The sequence below is a fragment of the Oncorhynchus masou genome, chromosome 13 (assembly GCF_036934945.1).
Source record: "Oncorhynchus masou masou isolate Uvic2021 chromosome 13, UVic_Omas_1.1, whole genome shotgun sequence".
NCBI classification, from domain to species: domain Eukaryota; kingdom Metazoa; phylum Chordata; class Actinopteri; order Salmoniformes; family Salmonidae; genus Oncorhynchus; species Oncorhynchus masou.
In genome coordinates this window covers 97,021,135-97,046,438 of record NC_088224.1, presented here as the reverse complement: position 1 = coordinate 97,046,438, position 25,304 = coordinate 97,021,135, and the positions used below count along the sequence as shown (strand labels likewise).

Below are 25,304 nucleotides of genomic sequence, written 5' to 3'. Positions count from 1 at the left end.
CATTACACATGTCTAACCGGGATAGCTGCAAACCACAGCACATAAAGGATTCACTGCAGACACAACTATCCAAGCTTAGCAAGAAAATGGAGGCTACGGGACAGCAAAGCCAGACACTGCAACTTGCAAGCCCACTCGGACCTTTCTTGCCTCCAAAAAATCTGAGAAATTAGTTTGTCCACCCAAAATATTGAACAAGACATGTCAGTAACAAAGACCGCGATGGAGTAAACGGAAGGGAAAATTGGATACGCTGGCCACCCGCTACATGAAGCAGAGGACCGTGTTGCAACATTGAATAACGGCGCCTTCACAACAAAAGGTCAGGTAGACGAAATCCAGAAGGACAGGACCATGTTGATAATTTAGATAACAGGGGGTGTCTCTGAAGTATTAAAATCTTAGGGGTTCCTAAAATGGTAGAAGAGAAAGACATGATACAGTTTCTACAGAGGGAAATCCTGAACGTGCTGGAATGCCACTTAAGATACCAGAGTCCCCTCAGGCCCGCCCAGAAGACAGCAGAAAGAGGGAGGTTGGCCACGGCACATCATGGTCAACATGCGACATTATCAGGTAATGGAGGAAATTCTCAGAGCAGCGAAAGAGAAGAACGTTGACATGGCTGGGACTATGTCCTCAGACTATTCTAAAGTTGACAAGGCTGGGACTATGTCCTCAGACTATTCTAAAGGCTGGTACCAGATGGAAGGGAGGGGCTAAACCAGACTGGTACCAGATGGAAGGGAGGGGCTAAACCAGGCTGGTACCAGATGGAAGGGAGGGGCTAAACCAGGCTGGTACCAGATGGAAGGGAGGGGCTAAACCAGGCTGGTACCAGATGGAAGGGAGGGGCTAAACCAGGCTGGTACCAGATGGAAGGGAGGGGCTAAACCAGGCTGGTACCAGATGGAAGGGAGGGGCTAAACCAGGCTGGTACCAGATGGAAGGGTGGGGCTAAACCAGGCTGGTACCAGATGGAAGGGAGGGGCTAAACCAGACTGGTACCAGATGGGAGGGAGGGGCTAAACCAGGCTGGTACCAGATGGTAGGGAGGGGCTAAACCGGGCTGGTACCAGATGGAAGGGAGGGGCTAAACCAGGCTGGTACCAGATGGAAGGGAGGGGCTAAACCAGGCTGGTACCAGATGGAAGGGAGGGGCTAAACCAGGCTGGTACCAGATGGAAGGGAGGGGCTAAACCAGGCTGGTACCAGATGGAAGGGAGGGGCTAAACCAGGCTGGTACCAGATGGAAGGGAGGGGCTAAACCAGGCTGGTACCAGATGGAAGGGAGGGGCTAAACCAGGCTGGTACCAGTTGGAAGGGAGGGGCTAAACCAGACTGGTACCAGATGGGAGGGAGGGGCTAAACCAGGCTGGTACCAGATGGTAGGGAGGGGCTAAACCGGGCTGGTACCAGATGGAAGGGAGGGGCTAAACCAGGCTGGTACCAGATGGAAGGGAGGGGCTAAACCAGGCTGGTACCAGATGGAAGGGAGGGGCTAAACCAGGCTGGTACCAGATGGAAGGGAGGGGCTAAACCAGGCTGGTACCAGATGGAAGGGAGGGGCTAAACCAGGCTGGTACCAGATGGAAGGGAGGGGCTAAACCAGGCTGGTACCAGATGGAAGGGAGGGGCTAAACCAGACTGGTACCAGATGGGAGGGAGGGGCTAAACCAGGCTGGTACCAGATGGTAGGGAGGGGCTAAACCGGGCTGGTACCAGATGGAAGGGAGGGGGCTAAACCAGGCTGGTACCAGATGGAAGGGTGGGGCTAAACCAGACTGGTACCAGATGGGAGGGAGGGGCTAAACCAGGCTGGTACCAGATGGAAGGGAGGGGCTAAACCAGGCTGGTACCAGATGGTAGGGAGGGGCTAAACCAGGCTGGTACCAGATGGAAGGGTGGGGCTAAACCAGACTGGTACCAGATGGGAGGGAGGGGCTAGTCCTCAGACTATTCTAAAAGGAGGCAAAGAACAGAGGATATCATTCAAACAGGTCAAAACGGATCTGAAATCCACTTCATTCTGTGTTTTCCTGCTATAGTGTCTGTCCAGAAACAGGAGGGGCTAAACCAGGCTGGTACCAGATGGGAGGGACTAAACCAGGCTGGTACCAGATGGGAGGGGCTAAACCAGGCTGGTACCAGATGGTAGGGAGAGGCTAAACCAGGCTGGTACCAGATGGAAGGGAGGGGCTAAACCAGGCTGGTACCAGATGGGAGGGACTAAACCAGGCTGGTACCAGATGGGAGGGACTAAACCAGGCTGGTACCAGATGGGAGGGGCTAAACCAGGCTGGTACCAGATGGGAGGGAGGGGCTAAACCAGGCTGGTACCAGATGGAAGGGAGGGGCTAAACCAGGCTGGTACCAGATGGAAGGGAGGGGCTAAACCAGACTGGTACCAGATGGGAGGGAGGGGTTAAACTAGACTGGTACCAGATAGGAGGGGCTAAACCAGGCTGGTACCAGATGGGAGGCTCTAAACCAGGCTGGTACCAGATAGGAGGGGCTAAACAAGGCTGGTACCAGATGGATGGGAGGGGCTAAACCAGGCTGTTACCAGATGGAAGGGAGGGGCTAAACCAGGCTGTTACCAGATGGAAGGGAGGGGCTAAACCAGGCTGTTACCAGATGTAAGGGAGGGGCTAAACCAGGCTGGTACCAGATGGGAGGGAGGGGCTAAACCAGGCTGGTACCAGATGGTAGAGCGGGGCTAAACCGGGCTGGTACCAGATGGAAGGGAGGGGCTAAACCAGGCTAGTACCAGATGGAAGGGAGGGGCTAAACCAGGCTGGTACCAGATGGAAGGGAGGGGCTAAACTAGGCTAAACCAGGCTGGTACCAGATGGAAGGGAGAGGCTAAACCAGGCTGGTAGCAGATGGGAGGGAGGGGCTAAACCAGGCTGGTACCAGATGGGAGGGAGGGGCTAAACCAGGCTGGTACCAGATGGGAGGGAGGGGCTAAACCAGGCTGGTACCAGATGGAAGGGAGGGGCTAAACCAGGCTGGTACCAGATGGGAGGGAGGGGCTAAACCAGGCTGGTACCAGATGGGAGGGAGGGGCTAAACCAGGCTGGTACCAGATGGGAGGGAGGGGCTAAACCAGGCTGGTACCAGATGGGAGGGTGGGGCTAAACCAGGCTGGTAAAAGATGGGAGGGAGGGGCTAAACCAGGCTGGTACCAGATAGGAGGGGCTAAACCAGGCTGGTAAAAGATGGAAGGGAGGGGCTAAACCAGATTGTTACCAGAGGGAAGGGAGGGGCTAAACCAGGCTGTTACCAGATGGAAGGGAGGGGCTAAACCAGGCTGTTACCAGATGTAAGGGAGGGGCTAAACCAGGCTGGTACCAGATGGGAGGGAGGGGCTAAACCGGGCTGGTACCAGATGGAAGGGAGGGGCTAAACCAGGCTGGTACCAGATGGAAGGGAGGGGCTAAACCAGGCTGGTACCAGATGGAAGGGAGGGGATAAACCAGGCTGGTACCAGATGGTAGGGCGGGGCTAAACCAGGCTGGTACCAGATGGAAGGGAGGGGATAAACCAGGCTGGTACCAGATGGGAGGGAGGGGCTAAACCAGGCTGGTACCAGATAGGAGGGGCTAAACCAGGCTGGTAAAAGATGGAAGGGAGGGGCTAAACCAGGCTGTTACCAGATGGAAGGGAGGGGCTAAACCAGGCTGGTACCAGATGGAGTCTGGGGCCTGTGGGGGAGCCCTGCCTCAGAATATTTAGCACAGTGAGATCACCGCCGAAGGACCTCCCCACTGTTAGAAACTCCAAAACATTGTGGGGTGAATTGCACAGAGGTGGACGTTGGGACCAGAAGAAATCACCTCAGGCCCCTCTGTGGCACAATAAGCGTATCCTATTTGGAGGTAAAAGCATCCTTTGGGAACCGTGGTAAATATGTAGGGATCACTTGTCTGTTGACTCTATTTAACCGTATTAAGCTATTCTTAAACTTGGCCCAGATTTCTAATAAATATAATTTGTCACAGGATTAATATTGGAGTCATCTCCAATTGCAAAGTCTTTTTCAAAATGGCTGGGAAGCTCTCTTACCTGTCCCATCGTCAGTCTGTTCCATCGCCAGCCTGTCCCAACGCCAGCCTGTCCCATAGCCAGCCTGTCCCATAGCCAGCCTGTCCCAACGCCAGCCTGTCCCATAGCCAGCCTGTCCCATAGCCAGCCTGTCTCATAGCCAGCCTGTCCCATAGCCAGCCTGTCCCATAGCCAGCCAGCCTGCCCCTTTGGCAGGTAGCCTAGTGGTTAGAGCGTTGGGCCAGTAACCGAATGGTTGCTGGATCGAATCCCTGAGCTGATAAGGTAAAAATCTGTCATTCTGGCCCTGAGCAAGGCAGTTAACCCACTGTTCCCCAGGCGTTGAAAACAAGTAACGTAACTAGCCCAGGGGTGTGAATACTTCCTGAAGACTCTGTATTGACCCTGGTTTATAAACGTACATAAAGTCTCTACCTCTTGAGCGTATGTTTGACCCTGGTTTATAAACGTACATAAAGTCTCTGCCTCTTGAGCGTATGTTTGACCCTGGTTTATAAACGTACATAAAGTCTCTGCCTCTTGAGCGTATGTTTGACCCTGGTTTATAAACGTACATAAAGTCTCTGCCTCTTGAGCGTATGTTTGCGGCACAGTCGATGGCGCACTGGGCTTCGGGCCAGAAGGTTGAGGGTTCAAACCCGAGCTCTATGCCCGTTCTATTACACTATATCACACTGAACAAAAATATAAAACGCAACAGTGTTGGTTCCTTTGTTTTATGAATTGAAATAAAATATCCTATACATTTTCAATAAGCACAAAAATGTTAGTGAGCATTTCTCCTTTGCCAAGATAATCTGACAGATGTGGTGTATCGAGAAGCTGATTAGACAGCATGATCATTACACAGGTGCACCTTGTGCTGGGGGGCAATATAAGGCCACTCCTAAATGTGCAGTTTTGACACACAACACAATGCCACTGATGTCTAAAGTTTTGAAGGAGCGTTCAATTGGCATGCTGACTGCAGGAATGTCCACTAGAGCTGTTGCCAGAAAATTGTACATTCAATTTTCTACCATAAACCCCCTCCAAAGTTGTTTTAGAGAATTTGTCAGTACATCCAACTGGCCTCACAACCACAGACCGACCACATGTAACCATGCCAACCCAGGACCTCCACAACCACAGACCACATGTAAGCACACCAACCCAGGACCTCCACAACCACAGACCATGTGTAACCACACCAGGCCAGGACCTCCACAACCACAGACCACATGTAACCACGCCAACCCAGGACCTCCACAACCACAGACCACGTGTAACCACACCAACCCAGGACCTCCACAACCACAGACCACATGTAACCACACCAGGCCAGGACCTCCACAACCACAGACCACGTGTAACCACACCAGGCCAGGACCTCCACAACCACAGACCACGTGTAACCACACCAGGCCAGGACCTCCACTACCACAGACCACGTGTAACCACACCAGGCCAGGACCTCCACAACCACAGACCACATGTAACCACACCAGGCCAGGACCTCCACTACCACAGACCACGTGTAACCACACCAGGCCAGGACCTCCACATCCGGCTTCATCAGACCAGCCACCCGGACAGCTGATGAAACTGAGGAGTATTTCTGTCTGTAAGAAAGCCCTTTTGTGGGGAAAAAACTAATTCTGATTGGCTGGGCCAGGCTCCCCAGTGGGTGGGCCAGTCTCCAAAGTGGGTGGGCCTATGCCCTCCCAGGGCTGCGCCCCCTGGCCAGTCATGTGAAATCCATGGATTAGGAACTAATGAATTCATTTCAATTGATTGATTTCATTATATGAACTGTAAATCTGTAAAATTATTTAAATGATTGCATTTATATTTTTATTTTCAGTATAGAAAAGTAGGCTATACATTGGATAAGCAGGCTACACTTTCTTTAAGTATAGGCTTCCTTCACAAAATCAAGGGGACACAGACAGACAGTGTCCTCTTGACACAACATAAAATGAATAGCAAGAGCTAGTGTCCAATTAGTCAATTGCATGGACTGTCTATGTTAAACACTCCTAAACAGTCCATCTTGGGCTATAGAGTCCAATGTATTTCATTTTCCATTGGGTCCCTTTGGACACGGAGAAAGGCTACTTAACATCCGCTGTTTTTCTTCATCCACGAGGTCACAGATACTGTCCAATCATCGACTAAAAATACTTTTGGGGACTGTAGACTAAACATTTTTTAATAGCGATATTATGAATGTATTTTCCTTTTTCATAGTCTAACCATCGATATAGCCTTCATACAACAACGCGTAACGGTCAGGAATACATTTACATTTACATTTAAGTCATTTAGCAGACGCTCTTATCCAGAGCGACTTACAAATTACGATGTTGTTTTGTCTTTATAATAAGGCTATCATTGATACAACTCTGAAATTATGACACTCACCTCTTGTCGTGTCCGTGGCAGTTTGCGCTACTGTTAGCAGATGAGTATTTATTTAACGGTGGATGATCTCTATCAGAATCTACTTCGGTAGAACATTGTTTTGTTGAATCACTTTCATTGAAATACAGTCTTCTGTGAGTCATTTCTTGTCAATCTCAACCCAGGTGATCATCAACAGAAGCGCACAGACAAAGACGCTACAAACCTCCTAAATCCACTCTTGGAATGGACTGACGCTGAGCGCGGAATGAGCGCGTCTGTACCCTGACCACAGAACAGTCTACCGTAGACGGTTGATGGTGACGTTCTTTTGACGATAATAATTGTGTGTGCTGTGGTAGGTTAATCAACTCACGACCGTTGTGAATGGGGTCCAGTTTGAAGTGCCCCTGTTTATGGCCAACTTGTCGGAACGTTTTTTTCCTCATATGCCTACAAATCATAGGGTTCAGGGCACAAGTTGAGTTTTCACTCCCATGGGTAAAAGGCATAGCCCCCCTCTCCTGCGCCTAAAATCTCACTCAGTGTGGATTTCCCAAATCGAACATATACAGACAATATTGCTTTTTACTATAATTTACTAATGGAGGATGGGGGAGCATCTCGAATTGTTTTGAGTTCATACCACGGATCATTTAGCTATTTGATTTTGAATTGTAGGACCCCTTTAGGTATTAAAATATTTAAAACATGATAAAACATTGAATTTGGCCTTTACTACTATGCCCATAGAAATGAATAACATTCATAAATGGCAAAACAGACAGTAAAAACATGATTCAGTTCAGTTCAGTAACTATTTCTAGGAAATGTAAGAAAGCTCAGGAAATCTAAACCATTTTTTACACATATTTAACCCCATTTCTTGGTAGCAACAAAACTACCTCAATAATACCTAGTTTTTTTTAACCTTCGGATGAGTATTGTGACACTTGTGGGAGAACACCATGATTTTTGTGAGAATCTCCCCTTTGCACCGTGGGGCAGATTTAGGTATAAGCGACATCCGCAGCCGCGCAGGGCGGCATCTTGGCGCGGGCGGCTCCGGGCGGCTGCACAAAAAAAATCGGAATGGAACATGGAACATTTTGCGCGACCTGTTTTCTATCGCTCATTTTCACATCACGTCTATGATTTCATGTCACCCTGTGGGACTTGTGAGTCAGTTAACCTTGTCGGAGTGGGCGCCCTGGTTCTAGTTTGTGAGCTAGGCAGGTATCTCACTCAGAAGTACGAGATGGGGAGGGTGCGGGGGAATCTATCATTAACAACTAAGGAAGAACTTTTCACGTCTCTCGTTGACTTCTCAAACCCCGGCCTGTTTTGTTTGGTCTGCTTCGCAAGCATTCCCGGAAGTCCTGCGATGTTCTGCCTCTGGGTTTAGAAACTCTGTGCCTAAACTATATACCTACATATACTGTAAGTATAGCATTACCATGCATTAAATACACACAGACAAATTACGTGGTGAAGCCTATAAATTGTATCATTGTATCACAAATACCGTAAAACATTGGCTCCGATGCATTGTATTGAATAACTGTTTCAACTGTTAATTTGTTTCTGCCATCATTTCTTCGAACAAATAAATACGTTTTTTTTTTTAAATTGTATTTTATTTTACCTTTATTTAACTAGGCAAGTCAATTAAGAACAAATTCTTATTTTACAATTGACGACCTGCTCCGGTCAAACCCAGACGACGCTGGGCCAATTGTGAGCCGCCCTATGGGACACCCAATTATGGCCAGTTGTGATACAGCCTGGGATCGAACCAGGGTCTGTAATGACGCCTCTAGCACTGAGATGCAGAGGGGAGCGTCGTATGGGGAGCGTTGCAGCATAGTTATTTTCAGGTTTTTCCAGAGATGTTCGATCAGGTTCAAGTCCGGGCTCTTGCTGGGCCACTCAAGGACATTCCGAGACGTGTCCCGAAGCCACTCTTTCATTGTCTTGGCTGTGTGCTTAGGGTCAATGTCCTGTTAGACGGTGAACCTTTGCCCTAGTCTGAGGTCCAGATTTACATCAAGGATCTCTGTACTTTTCTCCATTCATCTTTCCCTCGATCCTGACTAGTCTCCCAGTCCCTGCCGATGAAAAACATCCCCACAACATGATGCTGCCACCACCCGGCTTCACCGTTTGGATGGTGTCAGGTTTCGTCCAGACCTGACGCTTGGCATTCAGGCCAAAGAATTCAATCTTGGTGTCATCAGGCAAGAGAATCTTGTTTCTCATCGTCTGACTCCTTCAGGTGCCTCCAAGCGGGGTGTCATGTGCCTTTTACTGAGGAGTGGCTTCCATCTGGCCACTACCATAAAGCCCTGATTTGTGGAGTGCTACAGAGATGGAAGGTTCTCCCATCTCCACAGAGGAACTCTGCAGCTCTGTCAGAGTGACCATCGGGTTGTTGTTCACCTCCCTGACCAAGGCCCTCTCCCCAATTGCTCAGTTTGACCGGGCAGCCAGCTCTAGGAAGAGTCTTGGTGGTTCCAAACTTCTTCCATTTAAGAATGATGGAGGCCACTGTGTTATTGGGGACCTTCAATGCTGCAGAAATGTTTGGTACACTTCCCCAGGTCTGTGCCTTGACACAATCCTGTCTCTGAGCTCCAGAGGGGAGAAAATCTAGATCACCTGTACTCCACACACAGAGACGCGTACAAAGCTCTCCCTCGCCTTCCATTTGGTAAATCCGACCACAACTCTATCCTCCTGATTCCTGCTTACAAGCAAAAATGAAAGCAGGAAGTACCAGTGACTCGGTCCATAACAAAAAGTGGTCAGATGAAGCAGATGCTAAACTACAGGATTGTTTTGCAAGAACAGGAGGATTCTTCCGATGGCATTGAGGAGTCCACCACATCAGTGGCTTTATCAATAAGTGCATTGAGGACGTTGTCCCTACAGTGACTATACGTACATACCCCAACCAGAAGCCATGGATTACAGTCAACATTCGCACTGAGCTAAAGGCTAGAGCTGCTGCTTTCAAGGTGCGGGACTCTAACCCGGAAGCTTACAAGAAATCCTGCGATGCTCTGCGACGATCCATCAATCAGGCAAAGCGTCACTTCAAGGCTAAGATTGAATCATACTACACCGGCTCCAATGCTCGTCTTATGTGGCAGGGCTTGCAAACTATTACAGACTACAAAGGGAAGCACAGCGGCAAGCTGCCCAGTGACACGAGCCTACCAGATGAGCTAAATCACTTCTATGCTCGCTTCGAGGCAAGCAACACTGAGGCATGCATGAGAGCATCAGCTGTTCCGACATGTCCTGACCAACTGGCAGGTGTCTTCACTGACATTTTCAGCATGTCCCTGATTGAGTCTGTAATACCAACATGTTTCAAGCAGACCACCATAGTCCCTGTGCCCAAGAACACAAAGGCAACCTGCCTAAATGACTATAGACCTGTAGCACTCACGTCCGTAGCCATGAAGTGCTTTGAAAGGTTGATAATGGCTCACATCAATACCATTATCCCAGAAACCCTAGACCCACTCCAATTTGCATACCGCCCAAACAGATCCACAGATTATGCAATCTCTATTGCACTCCACACTGCCCTTTCCCACCTGGACAAAAGGAACACTTACGTGAGAATGCTATTCATCGACTACAGCTCAGCGTTCAACACCATAGTACCCTCTGCAACTGGATCCTGGACTTCCTGACGGGCCGCCCCCAGGTGGTGAGGGTAGGTAGCAACACATCTGCCACGCTGATCCTCAACACTGGAGATCCCCAGGGGTGCGTGCTCAGTCCTCTTCTGTACTCCCTGTTCACCCATGACTGCACGGCCAGGCATGACTCCAACACCATCATTAAGTTTGCAGACGACACAACAGTGGTAGGCCTGATCACCACCGACAACGACGAGACAGCTTATAGGGAGGAGGTCAGAGACCTGGCCGGATGGTGCCAGAATAACAACCTATCCCTCAACGTAACCAAGACTAAGGAGATGATTGTGGACTACAGGAAAAGGAGGGCCGAGCACACCCCCATTCTCATTGACGGGGCTGTACTGGAGCAGGTTGAGAGCTTCAAGTTCCTTGGTGTCCACAATAACAAAGTAGAATGGTCCAAGCACACCAAGACAGTCGTGAAGAGAGGCACGACAAAGCCTATTCCTCCTCAGGAAACTAAAAAGATTTGGCATGGGTCCTGAGATCCCCAAAAGGTTCTACAGCTGCAACATTGAGAGCATCCTGACCAGTTGCATCACTGCTTGGTATGGCAACTGCTCGGCCTCTGGCCGCAAGGCACTTCAGAGGGTAGTGCGTAAGGCCCAGTACAACACTGGGGCTAAGCTGCCTGCCATCCAGGACCTCTACACCAGGTGGTGTCAGAGGAAGGCCTTAAAAATTGTCAAAGACCCCAGCCACCCCAGTCATGGACTGTTCTCTCTACTAAGGCATGGCAAGCGGTACCGGAGTGCCAAGTCCAGGACAAAAAGGCTTCTCAACAGTTTTTACCCTCAAGCCTCCTGAACAGGTAATCAAATGGCTACCCGGACTATTTGCATTGCATCTACCCACACTCACACACTGGACTCTACCCACACTCACACACTGGACTCTACCCACACACACACACTGGACTCTACCCATCACACACACTGGACTCTACCCATCACACACACTGGACTCTACCAATACACACACACTGGACTCTACCAATACACTCACACACTGGACTCTACCGACACACTCACACACTGGACTCTACCGACACACTCACACACTGGACTCTACCGACACGCTCACACACTGGACTCTACCCACACACACACACACACACACACACTGGACTCTACCTACACACTCACACACTGGACTCTACCCAAACACATACTGGACTCTACCCACACACTCACACACTGGACTCTACCCACACACTCACACAATGGACTCTACCAATACACTCACACTGGATTCTACCCACACACTCACACTGGATTCTACCCACACACTCACACTGGATTCTACCCACACACACACACTGGATTCTACCCACACACACACACTGGACTCTACCCATACACACACACTGGACTCTACCAATACACTCACACACTGGATTCTACCCACACACTCACACTGGACTCTACCCACACACACACACACTGGACTCTACCAATACACTGACACACTGGACTCTATCAATACACACTCACACTGGACTCTACCAATACACTCACACACTGGACTCTACCAATACACTCACACACTGGACTCTACTAATACACACACACACTGGACTCTACCAATACACTCACACACTGGACTCTACCCTCACACACACACACACTGGACTCTACCCACACACACACACACTGGACTCTACCAATACACTCACACACTGGACTCTACCAATACACTCACACACTGTACTCTACCAATACACTCACAAACTGGACTCTACTAATACACTCACTGTCACGCCTGACCTTAGAGAGCCTTGTTTATTCTCTACTTGGTTAGCCCAGGGTGTGACTTGGGTGGGCAAATCTATGTTTCTATTTCTTTGTTGGCCTAGTATGGTTCCCAATCAGAGGCAGCTGTTTATCGTTGTCTCCGATTGGGGATCATACTTAGGCAGCCCTTTTTCCCACCTTAGATTGTGGGATCTTGTTTTTGTACTGTTGCTTTCCACCCCTACAGAACTGTGCGTTTCCTTTTGTATTTGTTATTTTTTCAGTGTCATCCATAAAATAAAGATGTACGCTTGCCATGCTGCACCTTGGTCCAATCCATCTTTGAACGAACGTGACACTCACACACTGGACTCTACCAATTCACTCACACACTGGACTCTACCACTTCACTCACACACTGGACTCTACCAATACACTCACACACTGGACTCTACCAATACACACACACACTGGACTCTACCAATACACACACACACACTGGACTCTACCAATACACTTACACACTGGACTCTACCAATACACTCACACACTGGACTCTACCCACACACACACACACTGGACTCTACCAATACACTCACACACTGGACTCTACCCTCACACACACACACTGGACTCTACCCACACACACACACACACTGGACTCTACCAATACACTCACACACTGGACTCTACCAATACACACACACACTGGACTCTACCAATACACACACACACACACACTGGACTTTACCAATACACACACACACTGGACTCTACCAATACACTCACACACTGGACTCTACCAATACACTCACACACTGGACTCTACCCACACACTCACACACTGGACTCTACCAATACACTCACACACTGGACTCTACCAATACACTCACACACTGGACTCTACCCACACTCACACACTGGACTCTACCCACACACTCACACACTGGACTCTACCAATACACTCACACACTGGACTCTACCAATACACTCACACACTGGACTCTACCAATACACTCACACACTGGACTCTACCAATACACACACACACTGGACTCTACCAATACACTCACACACTGGACTCTACCAATACACTCACACACTGGACTCTACCCACACACTCACACACTGGACTCTACCAATACACTCACACGCTGGACTCTACCAATACACTCACACACTGGACTCTACCAATACACACACACACTGGACTCTACCAATACACACACACACTGGACTCTACCAATACACTTACACACTGGACTCTACCAATACACTCACACACTGGACTCTACCCACACACACACACACTGGACTCTACCAATACACTCACACACTGGACTCTACCCTCACACACACACTGGACTCTACCCACACACACACACACACTGGACTCTACCAATACACTCACACACTGGACTCTACCAATACACACACACACTGGACTCTACCAATACACACACACACACACTGGACTTTACCAATACACACACACACTGGACTCTACCAATACACTCACACACTGGACTCTACCAATACACTCACACACTGGACTCTACCCACACACTCACACACTGGACTCTACCAATACACTCACACACTGGACTCTACCCACACTCACACACTGGACTCTACCCACACACTCACACACTGGACTCTACCAATACACTCACACACTGGACTCTACCAATACACTCACACACTGGACTCTACCAATACACTCACACACTGGACTCTACCAATACACACACACACTGGACTCTACCAATACACTCACACACTGGACTCTACCAATACACTCACACACTGGACTCTACCCACACACTCACACACTGGACTCTACCAATACACACACACACTGGACTCTACCAATACACTCACACACTGGACTCTACCAATACACTCACACACTGGACTCTACCAATACACTCACACACTGGACTCTACCCACACACTCACACAATGGACTCTACCAATACACTCACACACTGGACTCTACCAATACACTCACACACTGGACTCTACCCTCACACACACACAATGGACTCTACCAATACACTCACACACTGGACTCTACCAATACACTCACACACTGGACTCTACCCTCACACACACACACTGGACTCTACCAATACACTTACACACTGGACTCTACCAATACACACACACACACTGGACTCTACCAATACACTCACACACTGGACTCTACCAATACACTCACACACTGGACTCTACCCACACACACACACACTGGACTCTACCAATACACTTACACACTGGACTCTACCAATACACTCACACACTGGACTCTACCCACACACACACACACTGGACTCTACCAATACACTCACACACTGGACTCTACCAATACACTCACACACTGTACTCTACCAATACACTCACAAACTGGACTCTACTAATACACTCACTGTCACGCCTGACCTTAGAGAGCCTTGTTTATTCTCTACTTGGTTAGCCCAGGGTGTGACTTGGGTGGGCAAATCTATGTTTCTATTTCTTTGTTGGCCTAGTATGGTTCCCAATCAGAGGCAGCTGTTTATCGTTGTCTCTGATTGGGGATCATACTTAGGCAGCCCTTTTCCCACCTTAGATTGTGGGATCTTGTTTTTGTACTGTTGCTTTCCACCCCTACAGAACTGTGCGTTTCCTTTTGTATTTGTTATTTTTTCAGTGTCATCCATAAAATAAAGATGTACGCTTGCCATGCTGCACCTTGGTCCAATCCATCTTTGAACGAACGTGACACTCACACACTGGACTCTACCAATTCACTCACACACTGGACTCTACCACTTCACTCACACACTGGACTCTACCAATACACTCACACACTGGACTCTACCCACACACTCACACACTGGACTCTACCAATACACACACACACTGGACTCTACCAATACACTCACACACTGGACTCTACCAATACACTCACACACTGGACTCTACCCACACACTCACACACTGGACTCTACCAATACACTCACACACTGGACTCTACCAATACACTCACACACTGGACTCTACCAATACACTCACACACTGGACTCTACCCACACACTCACACAATGGACTCTACCAATACACTCACACACTGGACTCTACCAATACACTCACACACTGGACTCTACCCTCACACACACACAATGGACTCTACCAATACACTCACACACTGGACTCTACCAATACACTCACACACTGGACTCTACCCTCACACACACACACTGGACTCTACCAATACACTTACACATTGGACTCTACCAATACACACACACACTGGACTCTACCAATACACTCACACACTGGACTCTACCAATACACTCACACACTGGACTCTACCCACACACACACACACTGGACTCTACCAATACACTTACACACTGGACTCTACCAATACACACACACACTGGACTCTACCAATACACTCACACACTGGACTCTACCAATACACTTACACACTGGACTCTACCAATACACACACACACTGGACTCTACCAATACACTCACACACTGGACTCTACCAATACACTCACACACTGGACTCTACCCACACACACACACACTGGACTCTACCAATACACTCACACACTGGACTCTACCCACACACTCACACACTGGACTCTACCAATACACACACACACTGGACTCTACCAATACACTCACACACTGGACTCTACCAATACACTCACACACTGGACTCTACCCACACACTCACACACTGGACTCTACCAATACACTCACACACTGGACTCTACCAATACACTCACACACTGGACTCTACCCACACACTCACACAATGGACTCTACCAATACACTCACACACTGGACTCTACCAATACACTCACACACTGGACTCTACCCACACTCACACACTGGACTCTACCCACACACTCACACACTGGACTCTACCAATACACTCACACACTGGACTCTACCAATACACTCACACACTGGACTCTACCAATACACTCACACACTGGACTCTACCAATACACACACACACTGGACTCTACCAATACACTCACACACTGGACTCTACCAATACACTCACACACTGGACTCTACCCACACACTCACACACTGGACTCTACCAATACACTCACACGCTGGACTCTACCAATACACTCACACACTGGACTCTACCAATACACACACACACTGGACTCTACCAATACACACACACACTGGACTCTACCAATACACTTACACACTGGACTCTACCAATACACTCACACACTGGACTCTACCCACACACACACACTGGACTCTACCAATACACTCACACACTGGACTCTACCCTCACACACACACACTGGACTCTACCCACACACACACACACTGGACTCTACCAATACACTCACACACTGGACTCTACCAATACACACACACACTGGACTCTACCCACACACTCACACACTGGACTCTACCAATACACTCACACACACACTGGACTTTACCAATACACACACACACTGGACTCTACCAATACACTCACACACTGGACTCTACCAATACACTCACACACTGGACTCTACCCACACACTCACACACTGGACTCTACCAATACACTCACACACTGGACTCTACCCACACTCACACACTGGACTCTACCCACACACTCACACACTGGACTCTACCAATACACTCACACACTGGACTCTACCAATACACTCACACACTGGACTCTACCAATACACTCACACACTGGACTCTACCAATACACACACACACTGGACTCTACCAATACACTCACACACTGGACTCTACCAATACACTCACACACTGGACTCTACCCACACACTCACACACTGGACTCTACCAATACACACACACACTGGACTCTACCAATACACTCACACACTGGACTCTACCAATACACTCACACACTGGACTCTACCAATACACTCACACACTGGACTCTACCCACACACTCACACAATGGACTCTACCAATACACTCACACACTGGACTCTACCAATACACTCACACACTGGACTCTACCCTCACACACACACAATGGACTCTACCAATACACTCACACACTGGACTCTACCAATACACTCACACACTGGACTCTACCCTCACACACACACACTGGACTCTACCAATACACTTACACACTGGACTCTACCAATACACACACACACACTGGACTCTACCAATACACTCACACACTGGACTCTACCAATACACTCACACACTGGACTCTACCCACACACACACACACTGGACTCTACCAATACACTTACACACTGGACTCTACCAATACACTCACACACTGGACTCTACCCACACACACACACTGGACTCTACCAATACACTCACACACTGGACTCTACCAATACACTCACACACTGTACTCTACCAATACACTCACAAACTGGACTCTACTAATACACTCACTGTCACGCCTGACCTTAGAGAGCCTTGTTTATTCTCTACTTGGTTAGCCCAGGGTGTGACTTGGGTGGGCAAATCTATGTTTCTATTTCTTTGTTGGCCTAGTATGGTTCCCAATCAGAGGCAGCTGTTTATCGTTGTCTCTGATTGGGGATCATACTTAGGCAGCCCTTTTTCCCACCTTAGATTGTGGGATCTTGTTTTTGTACTGTTGCTTTCCACCCCTACAGAACTGTGCGTTTCCTTTTGTATTTGTTATTTTTTCAGTGTCATCCATAAAATAAAGATGTACGCTTGCCATGCTGCACCTTGGTCCAATCCATCTTTGAACGAACGTGACACTCACACACTGACTCTACCAATTCACTCACACACTGGACTCTACCACTTCACTCACACACTGGACTCTACCAATACACTCACACACTGGACTCTACCAATACACTCACACACTGGACTCTACCAATACACACACACTGGACTCTACCAATACACTCACACACTGGACTCTACCAATACACTCACACACTGGACTCTACCCACACACTCACACACTGGACTCTACCAATACACTCACACACTGGACTCTACCAATACACTCACACACTGGACTCTACCAATACACTCACACACTGGACTCTACCCACACACTCACACAATGGACTCTACCAATACACTCACACACTGGACTCTACCAATACACTCACACACTGGACTCTACCCTCACACACACAATGGACTCTACCAATACACTCACACACTGGACTCTACCAATACACTCACACACTGGACTCTACCCTCACACACACACTGGACTCTACCAATACACTTACACATTGGACTCTACCAATACACACACACACTGGACTCTACCAATACACTCACACACTGGACTCTACCAATACACTCACACACTGGACTCTACCCACACACACACACACTGGACTCTACCAATACACTTACACACTGGACTCTACCAATACACACACACACTGGACTCTACCAATACACTCACACACTGGACTCTACCAATACACTTACACACTGGACTCTACCAATACACACACACACTGGACTCTACCAATACACTCACACACTGGACTCTACCAATACACTCACACACTGGACTCTACCCACACACACACACACTGGACTCTACCAATACACTCACACACTGGACTCTACCCACACACTCACACACTGGACTCTACCAATACACACACACACTGGACTCTACCAATACACTCACACACTGGACTCTACCAATACACTCACACACTGGACTCTACCCACACACTCACACACTGGACTCTACCAATACACTCACACACTGGACTCTACCAATACACTCACACACTGGACTCTACCCACACACTCACACAATGGACTCTACCAATACACTCACACACTGGACTCTACCAATACACTCACACACTGGACTCTACCCTCACACACACACAATGGACTCTACCAATACACTCACACACTGGACTCTACCAATACACTCACACACTGGACTCTACCCTCACACACACACACTGGACTCTACCAATACACTTACACATTGGACTCTACCAATACACACACACACTGGACTCTACCAATACACTCACACACTGGACTCTACCAATACACTCACACACTGGACTCTACCCACACACACACACACTGGACTCTACCAATACACTTACACACTGGACTCTACCAATACACACACACACTGGACTCTACCAATACACTCACACACTGGACTCTACCAATACACTCACACACTGGACTCTACCCACACACTCACACAATGGACTCTACCAATACACTCACACACTGGACTCTACCAATACACTCACACACTGGACTCTACCCTCACACACACACAATGGACTCTACCAATACACTCACACACTGGACTCTACCAATACACTCACACACTGGACTCTACCCTCACACACACACACTGGACTCTACCAATACACTTACACACTGGACTCTACCAATACACACACACACTGGACTCTACCAATACACTCACACACTGGACTCTACCAATACACTCACACACTGGACTCTACCCACACACACACACACTGGACTCTACCAATACACTCACACACTGGACTCTACCCACACACTCACACACTGGACTCTACCAATACACACACACACTGGACTCTACCAATACACTCACACACTGGACTCTACCAATACACTCACACACTGGACTCTACCCACACACTCACACACTGGACTCTACCAATACACTCACACACTGGACTCTACCAATACACTCACACACTGGACTCTACCAATACACTCACACACTGGACTCTACCCACACACTCACACAATGGACTCTACCAATACACTCACACACTGGACTCTACCAATACACTCACACACTGGACTCTACCCTCACACACACACAATGGACTCTACCAATACACTCACACACTGGACTCTACCAATACACTCACACACTGGACTCTACCCTCACACACACACACTGGACTCTACCAATACACTTACACACTGGACTCTACCAATACACACACACACTGGACTCTACCAATACACTCACACACTGGACTCTACCAATACACTCACACACTGGACTCTACCCACACACACACACACTGGACTCTACCAATACACTTACACACTGGACTCTACCAATACACTCACACACTGGACTCTACCCACACACACACACACTGGACTCTACCAATACACTCACACACTGGACTCTACCAATACACTCACACACTGTACTCTACCAATACACTCACAAACTGGACTCTACTAATACACTCACTGTCACGCCTGACCTTAGAGAGCCTTGTTTATTCTCTACTTGGTTAGCCCAGGGTGTGACTTGGGTGGGCAAATCTATGTTTCTATTTCTTTGTTGGCCTAGTATGGTTCCCAATCAGAGGCAGCTGTTTATCGTTGTCTCTGATTGGGGATCATACTTAGGCAGCCCTTTTTCCCACCTTAGATTGTGGGATCTTGTTTTTGTACTGTTGCTTTCCACCCCTACAGAACTGTGCGTTTCCTTTTGTATTTGTTATTTTTTCAGTGTCATCCATAAAATAAAGATGTACGCTTGCCATGCTGCACCTTGGTCCAATCCATCTTTGAACGAACGTGACACTCACACACTGGACTCTACCAATTCACTCACACACTGGACTCTACCACTTCACTCACACACTGGACTCTACCAATACACTCACACACTGGACTCTACCAATACACTCACACACTGGACTCTACCCACACACTCACACACTGGACTCTACCAATACACACACACACTGGACTCTACCAATACACTCACACACTGGACTCTACCAACACACTCACACACTGGACTCTACCCACACACTCACACACTGGACTCTACCAATACACTCACACACTGGACTCTACCAATACACTCACACACTGGACTCTACCAATACACTCACACACTGGACTCTACCCACACACTCACACAATGGACTCTACCAATACACTCACACACTGGACTCTACCAATACACTCACACACTGGACTCTACCCTCACACACACACAATGGACTCTACCAATACACTCACACACTGGACTCTACCAATACACTCACACACTGGACTCTACCCTCACACACACACACTGGACTCTACCAATACACTTACACACTGGACTCTACCAATACACACACACACTGGACTCTACCAATACACTCACACACTGGACTCTACCAATACACTCACACACTGGACTCTACCCACACACACACACACTGGACTCTACCAATACACTTACACACTGGACTCTACCAATACACTCACACACTGGACTCTACCCACACACACACACTGGACTCTACCAATACACTCACACACTGGACTCTACCAATACACTCACACACTGTACTCTACCAATACACTCACAAACTGGACTCTACTAATACACTCACTGTCACGCCTGACCTTAGAGAGCCTTGTTTATTCTCTACTTGGTTAGCCCAGGGTGTGACTTGGGTGGGCAAATCTATGTTTCTATTTCTTTGTTGGCCTAGTATGGTTCCCAATCAGAGGCAGCTGTTTATCGTTGTCTCTGATTGGGGATCATACTTAGGCAGCCCTTTTTCCCACCTTAGATTGTGGGATCTTGTTTTTGTACTGTTGCTTTCCACCCCTACAGAACTGTGCGTTTCCTTTTGTATTTGTTATTTTTTCAGTGTCATCCATAAAATAAAGATGTACGCTTGCCATGCTGCACCTTGGTCCAATCCATCTTTGAACGAACGTGACACTCACACACTGGACTCTACCAATTCACTCACACACTGGACTCTACCACTTCACTCACACACTGGACTCTACCAATACACTCACACACTGGACTCTACCAATACACACACACACTGGACTCTACCAATACACACACACACTGGACTCTACCAATACACTTACACACTGGACTCTACCAATACACTCACACACTGGACTCTACCCACACACACACACACTGGACTCTACCAATACACTCACACACTGGACTCTACCCTCACACACACACACTGGACTCTACCAATACACACACACACTGGACTCTACCAATACACTCACACACTGGACTCTACCAATACACTCACACACTGGACTCTACCCACACACTCACACACTGGACTCTACCAATACACTCACACACTGGACTCTACCAATACACTCACACACTGGACTCTACCAATACACTCACACACTGGACTCTACCCACACACTCACACAATGGACTCTACCAATACACTCACACACTGGACTCTACCAATACACTCACACACTGGACTCTACCCTCACACACACACAATGGACTCTACCAATACACTCACACACTGGACTCTACCAATACACTCACACACTGGACTCTACCCTCACACACACACACTGGACTCTACCAATACACTTACACACTGGACTCTACCAATACACACACACACTGGACTCTACCAATACACTCACACACTGGACTCTACCAATACACTCACACACTGGACTCTACCCACACACACACACACTGGACTCTACCAATACACTTACACACTGGACTCTACCAATACACTCACACACTGGACTCTACCCACACACACACACACACTGGACTCTACCAATACACTCACACACTGGACTCTACCAATACACTCACACACTGTACTCTACCAATACACTCACAAACTGGACTCTACTAATACACTCACTGTCACGCCTGACCTTAGAGAGCCTTGTTTATTCTCTACTTGGTTAGCCCAGGGTGTGACTTGGGTGGGCAAATCTATGTTTCTATTTCTTTGTTGGCCTAGTATGGTTCCCAATCAGAGGCAGCTGTTTATCGTTGTCTCTGATTGGGGATCATACTTAGCAGCCCTTTTTCCCACCTTAGATTGTGGGATCTTGTTTTTGTACTGTTGCTTTCCACCCCTACAGAACTGTGCGTTTCCTTTTGTATTTGTTATTTTTTCAGTGTCATCCATAAAATAAAGATGTACGCTTGCCATGCTGCACCTTGGTCCAATCCATCTTTGAACGAACGTGACACTCACACACTGGACTCTACCAATTCACTCACACACTGGACTCTACCACTTCACTCACACACTGGACTCTACCAATACACTCACACACTGGACTCTACCAATACACTCACACACTGGACTCTACCCACACACTCACACAATGGACTCTACCCTCACACACACACAATGGACTCTACCAATACACTCACACACTGGACTCTACCAATACACTCACACACTGGACTCTACCCTCACACACACACACTGGACTCTACCAATACACTTACACACTGGACTCTACCAATACACACACACACTGGACTCTACCAATACACTCACACACTGGACTCTACCAATACACTCACACACTGGACTCTACCCACACACACACACACTGGACTCTACCAATACACTTACACACTGTACTCTACCAATACACTCACACACTGGACTCTACCCACACACACACACACTGGACTCTACCAATACACTCACACACTGGACTCTACCAATACACTCACACACTGTACTCTACCAATACACTCACAAACTGGACTCTACTAATACACTCACTGTCACGCCTGACCTTAGAGAGCCTTGTTTATTCTCTACTTGGTTAGCCCAGGGTGTGACTTGGGTGGGCAAATCTGTTTCTATTTCTTTGTTGGCCTAGTATGGTTCCCAATCAGAGGCAGCTGTTTATCGTTGTCTCTGATTGGGGATCATACTTAGGCAGCCCTTTTTCCCACCTTAGATTGTGGGATCTTGTTTTTGTACTGTTGCTTTCCACCCCTACAGAACTGTGCGTTTCCTTTTGTATTTGTTATTTTTTCAGTGTCATCCATAAAATAAAGATGTATGCTTGCCATGCTGCACCTTGGTCCAATCCATCTTTGAACGAACGTGACACTCACACACTGGACTCTACCAATTCACTCACACACTGGACTCTACCACTTCACTCACACACTGGACTCTACCAATACACTCACACACTGGACTCTACCAATACACACACACACTGGACTCTACCAATACACACACACACTGGACTCTACCAATACACTTACACACTGGACTCTACCAATACACTCACACACTGGACTCTACCCACACACACACACACTGGACTCTACCAATACACTCACACACTGGACTCTACCCTCACACACACACACTGGACTCTACCCACACACACACACACACTGGACTCTACCAATACACTCACACACTGGACTCTACCAATACACACACACACTGGACTCTACCAATACACACACACACACACTGGACTTTACCAATACACACACACACTGGACTCTACCAATACACTCACACACTGGACTCTACCAATACACTCACACACTGGACTCTACCCACACACTCACACACTGGACTCTACCAATACACTCACACACTGGACTCTACCAATACACTCACACACTGGACTCTACCCACACTCACACACTGGACTCTACCCACACACTCACACACTGGACTCTACCAATACACTCACACACTGGACTCTACCAATACACTCACACACTGGACTCTACCAATACACTCACACACTGGACTCTACCAATACACACACACACTGGACTCTACCAATACACTCACACACTGGACTCTACCAATACACTCACACACTGGACTCTACCCACACACTCACACACTGGACTCTACCAATACACACACACACTGGACTCTACCAATACACTCACACACTGGACTCTACCAATACACTCACACACTGGACTCTACCCACACACTCACACACTGGACTCTACCAATACACTCACACACTGGACTCTACCAATACACTCACACACTGGACTCTACCAATACACTCACAAACTGGACTCTACTAATACACTCACTGTCACGCCTGACCTTAGAGAGCCTTGTTTATTCTCTACTTGGTTAGCCCAGGGTGTGACTTGGGTGGGCAAATCTGTTTCTATTTCTTTGTTGGCCTAGTATGGTTCCCAATCAGAGGCAGCTGTTTATCGTTGTCTCTGATTGGGGATCATACTTAGGCAGCCCTTTTTCCCACCTTAGATTGTGGGATCTTGTTTTTGTACTGTTGCTTTCCACCCCTACAGAACTGTGCGTTTCCTTTTGTATTTGTTATTTTTTCAGTGTCATCCATAAAATAAAGATGTATGCTTGCCATGCTGCACCTTGGTCCAATCCATCTTTGAACGAACGTGACACTCACACACTGGACTCTACCAATTCACTCACACACTGGACTCTACCACTTCACTCACACACTGGACTCTACCAATACACTCACACACTGGACTCTACCAATACACACACACACTGGACTCTACCAATACACACACACACTGGACTCTACCAATACACTTACACACTGGACTCTACCAATACACTCACACACTGGACTCTACCCACACACACACACACTG

At 48.0% G+C, this 25,304-nt stretch overlaps 1 protein-coding gene across 1 annotated transcript in view; it reads right to left on the bottom strand.

Moving 5' to 3' along the window:
* Positions 1–8,709, bottom strand: part of LOC135553495 (short transient receptor potential channel 6-like) — a 72,736-nt gene extending 64,027 nt beyond the window's left edge. The window contains exon 1 of the mRNA XM_064985595.1: positions 8,641–8,709. Within this exon, the coding sequence (XP_064841667.1) occupies positions 8,641–8,709 (69 nt within the window). The remainder of the gene's footprint in view (positions 1–8,640) is intronic.
* Between the last annotated feature and the right edge of the window lie 16,595 nt (positions 8,710–25,304).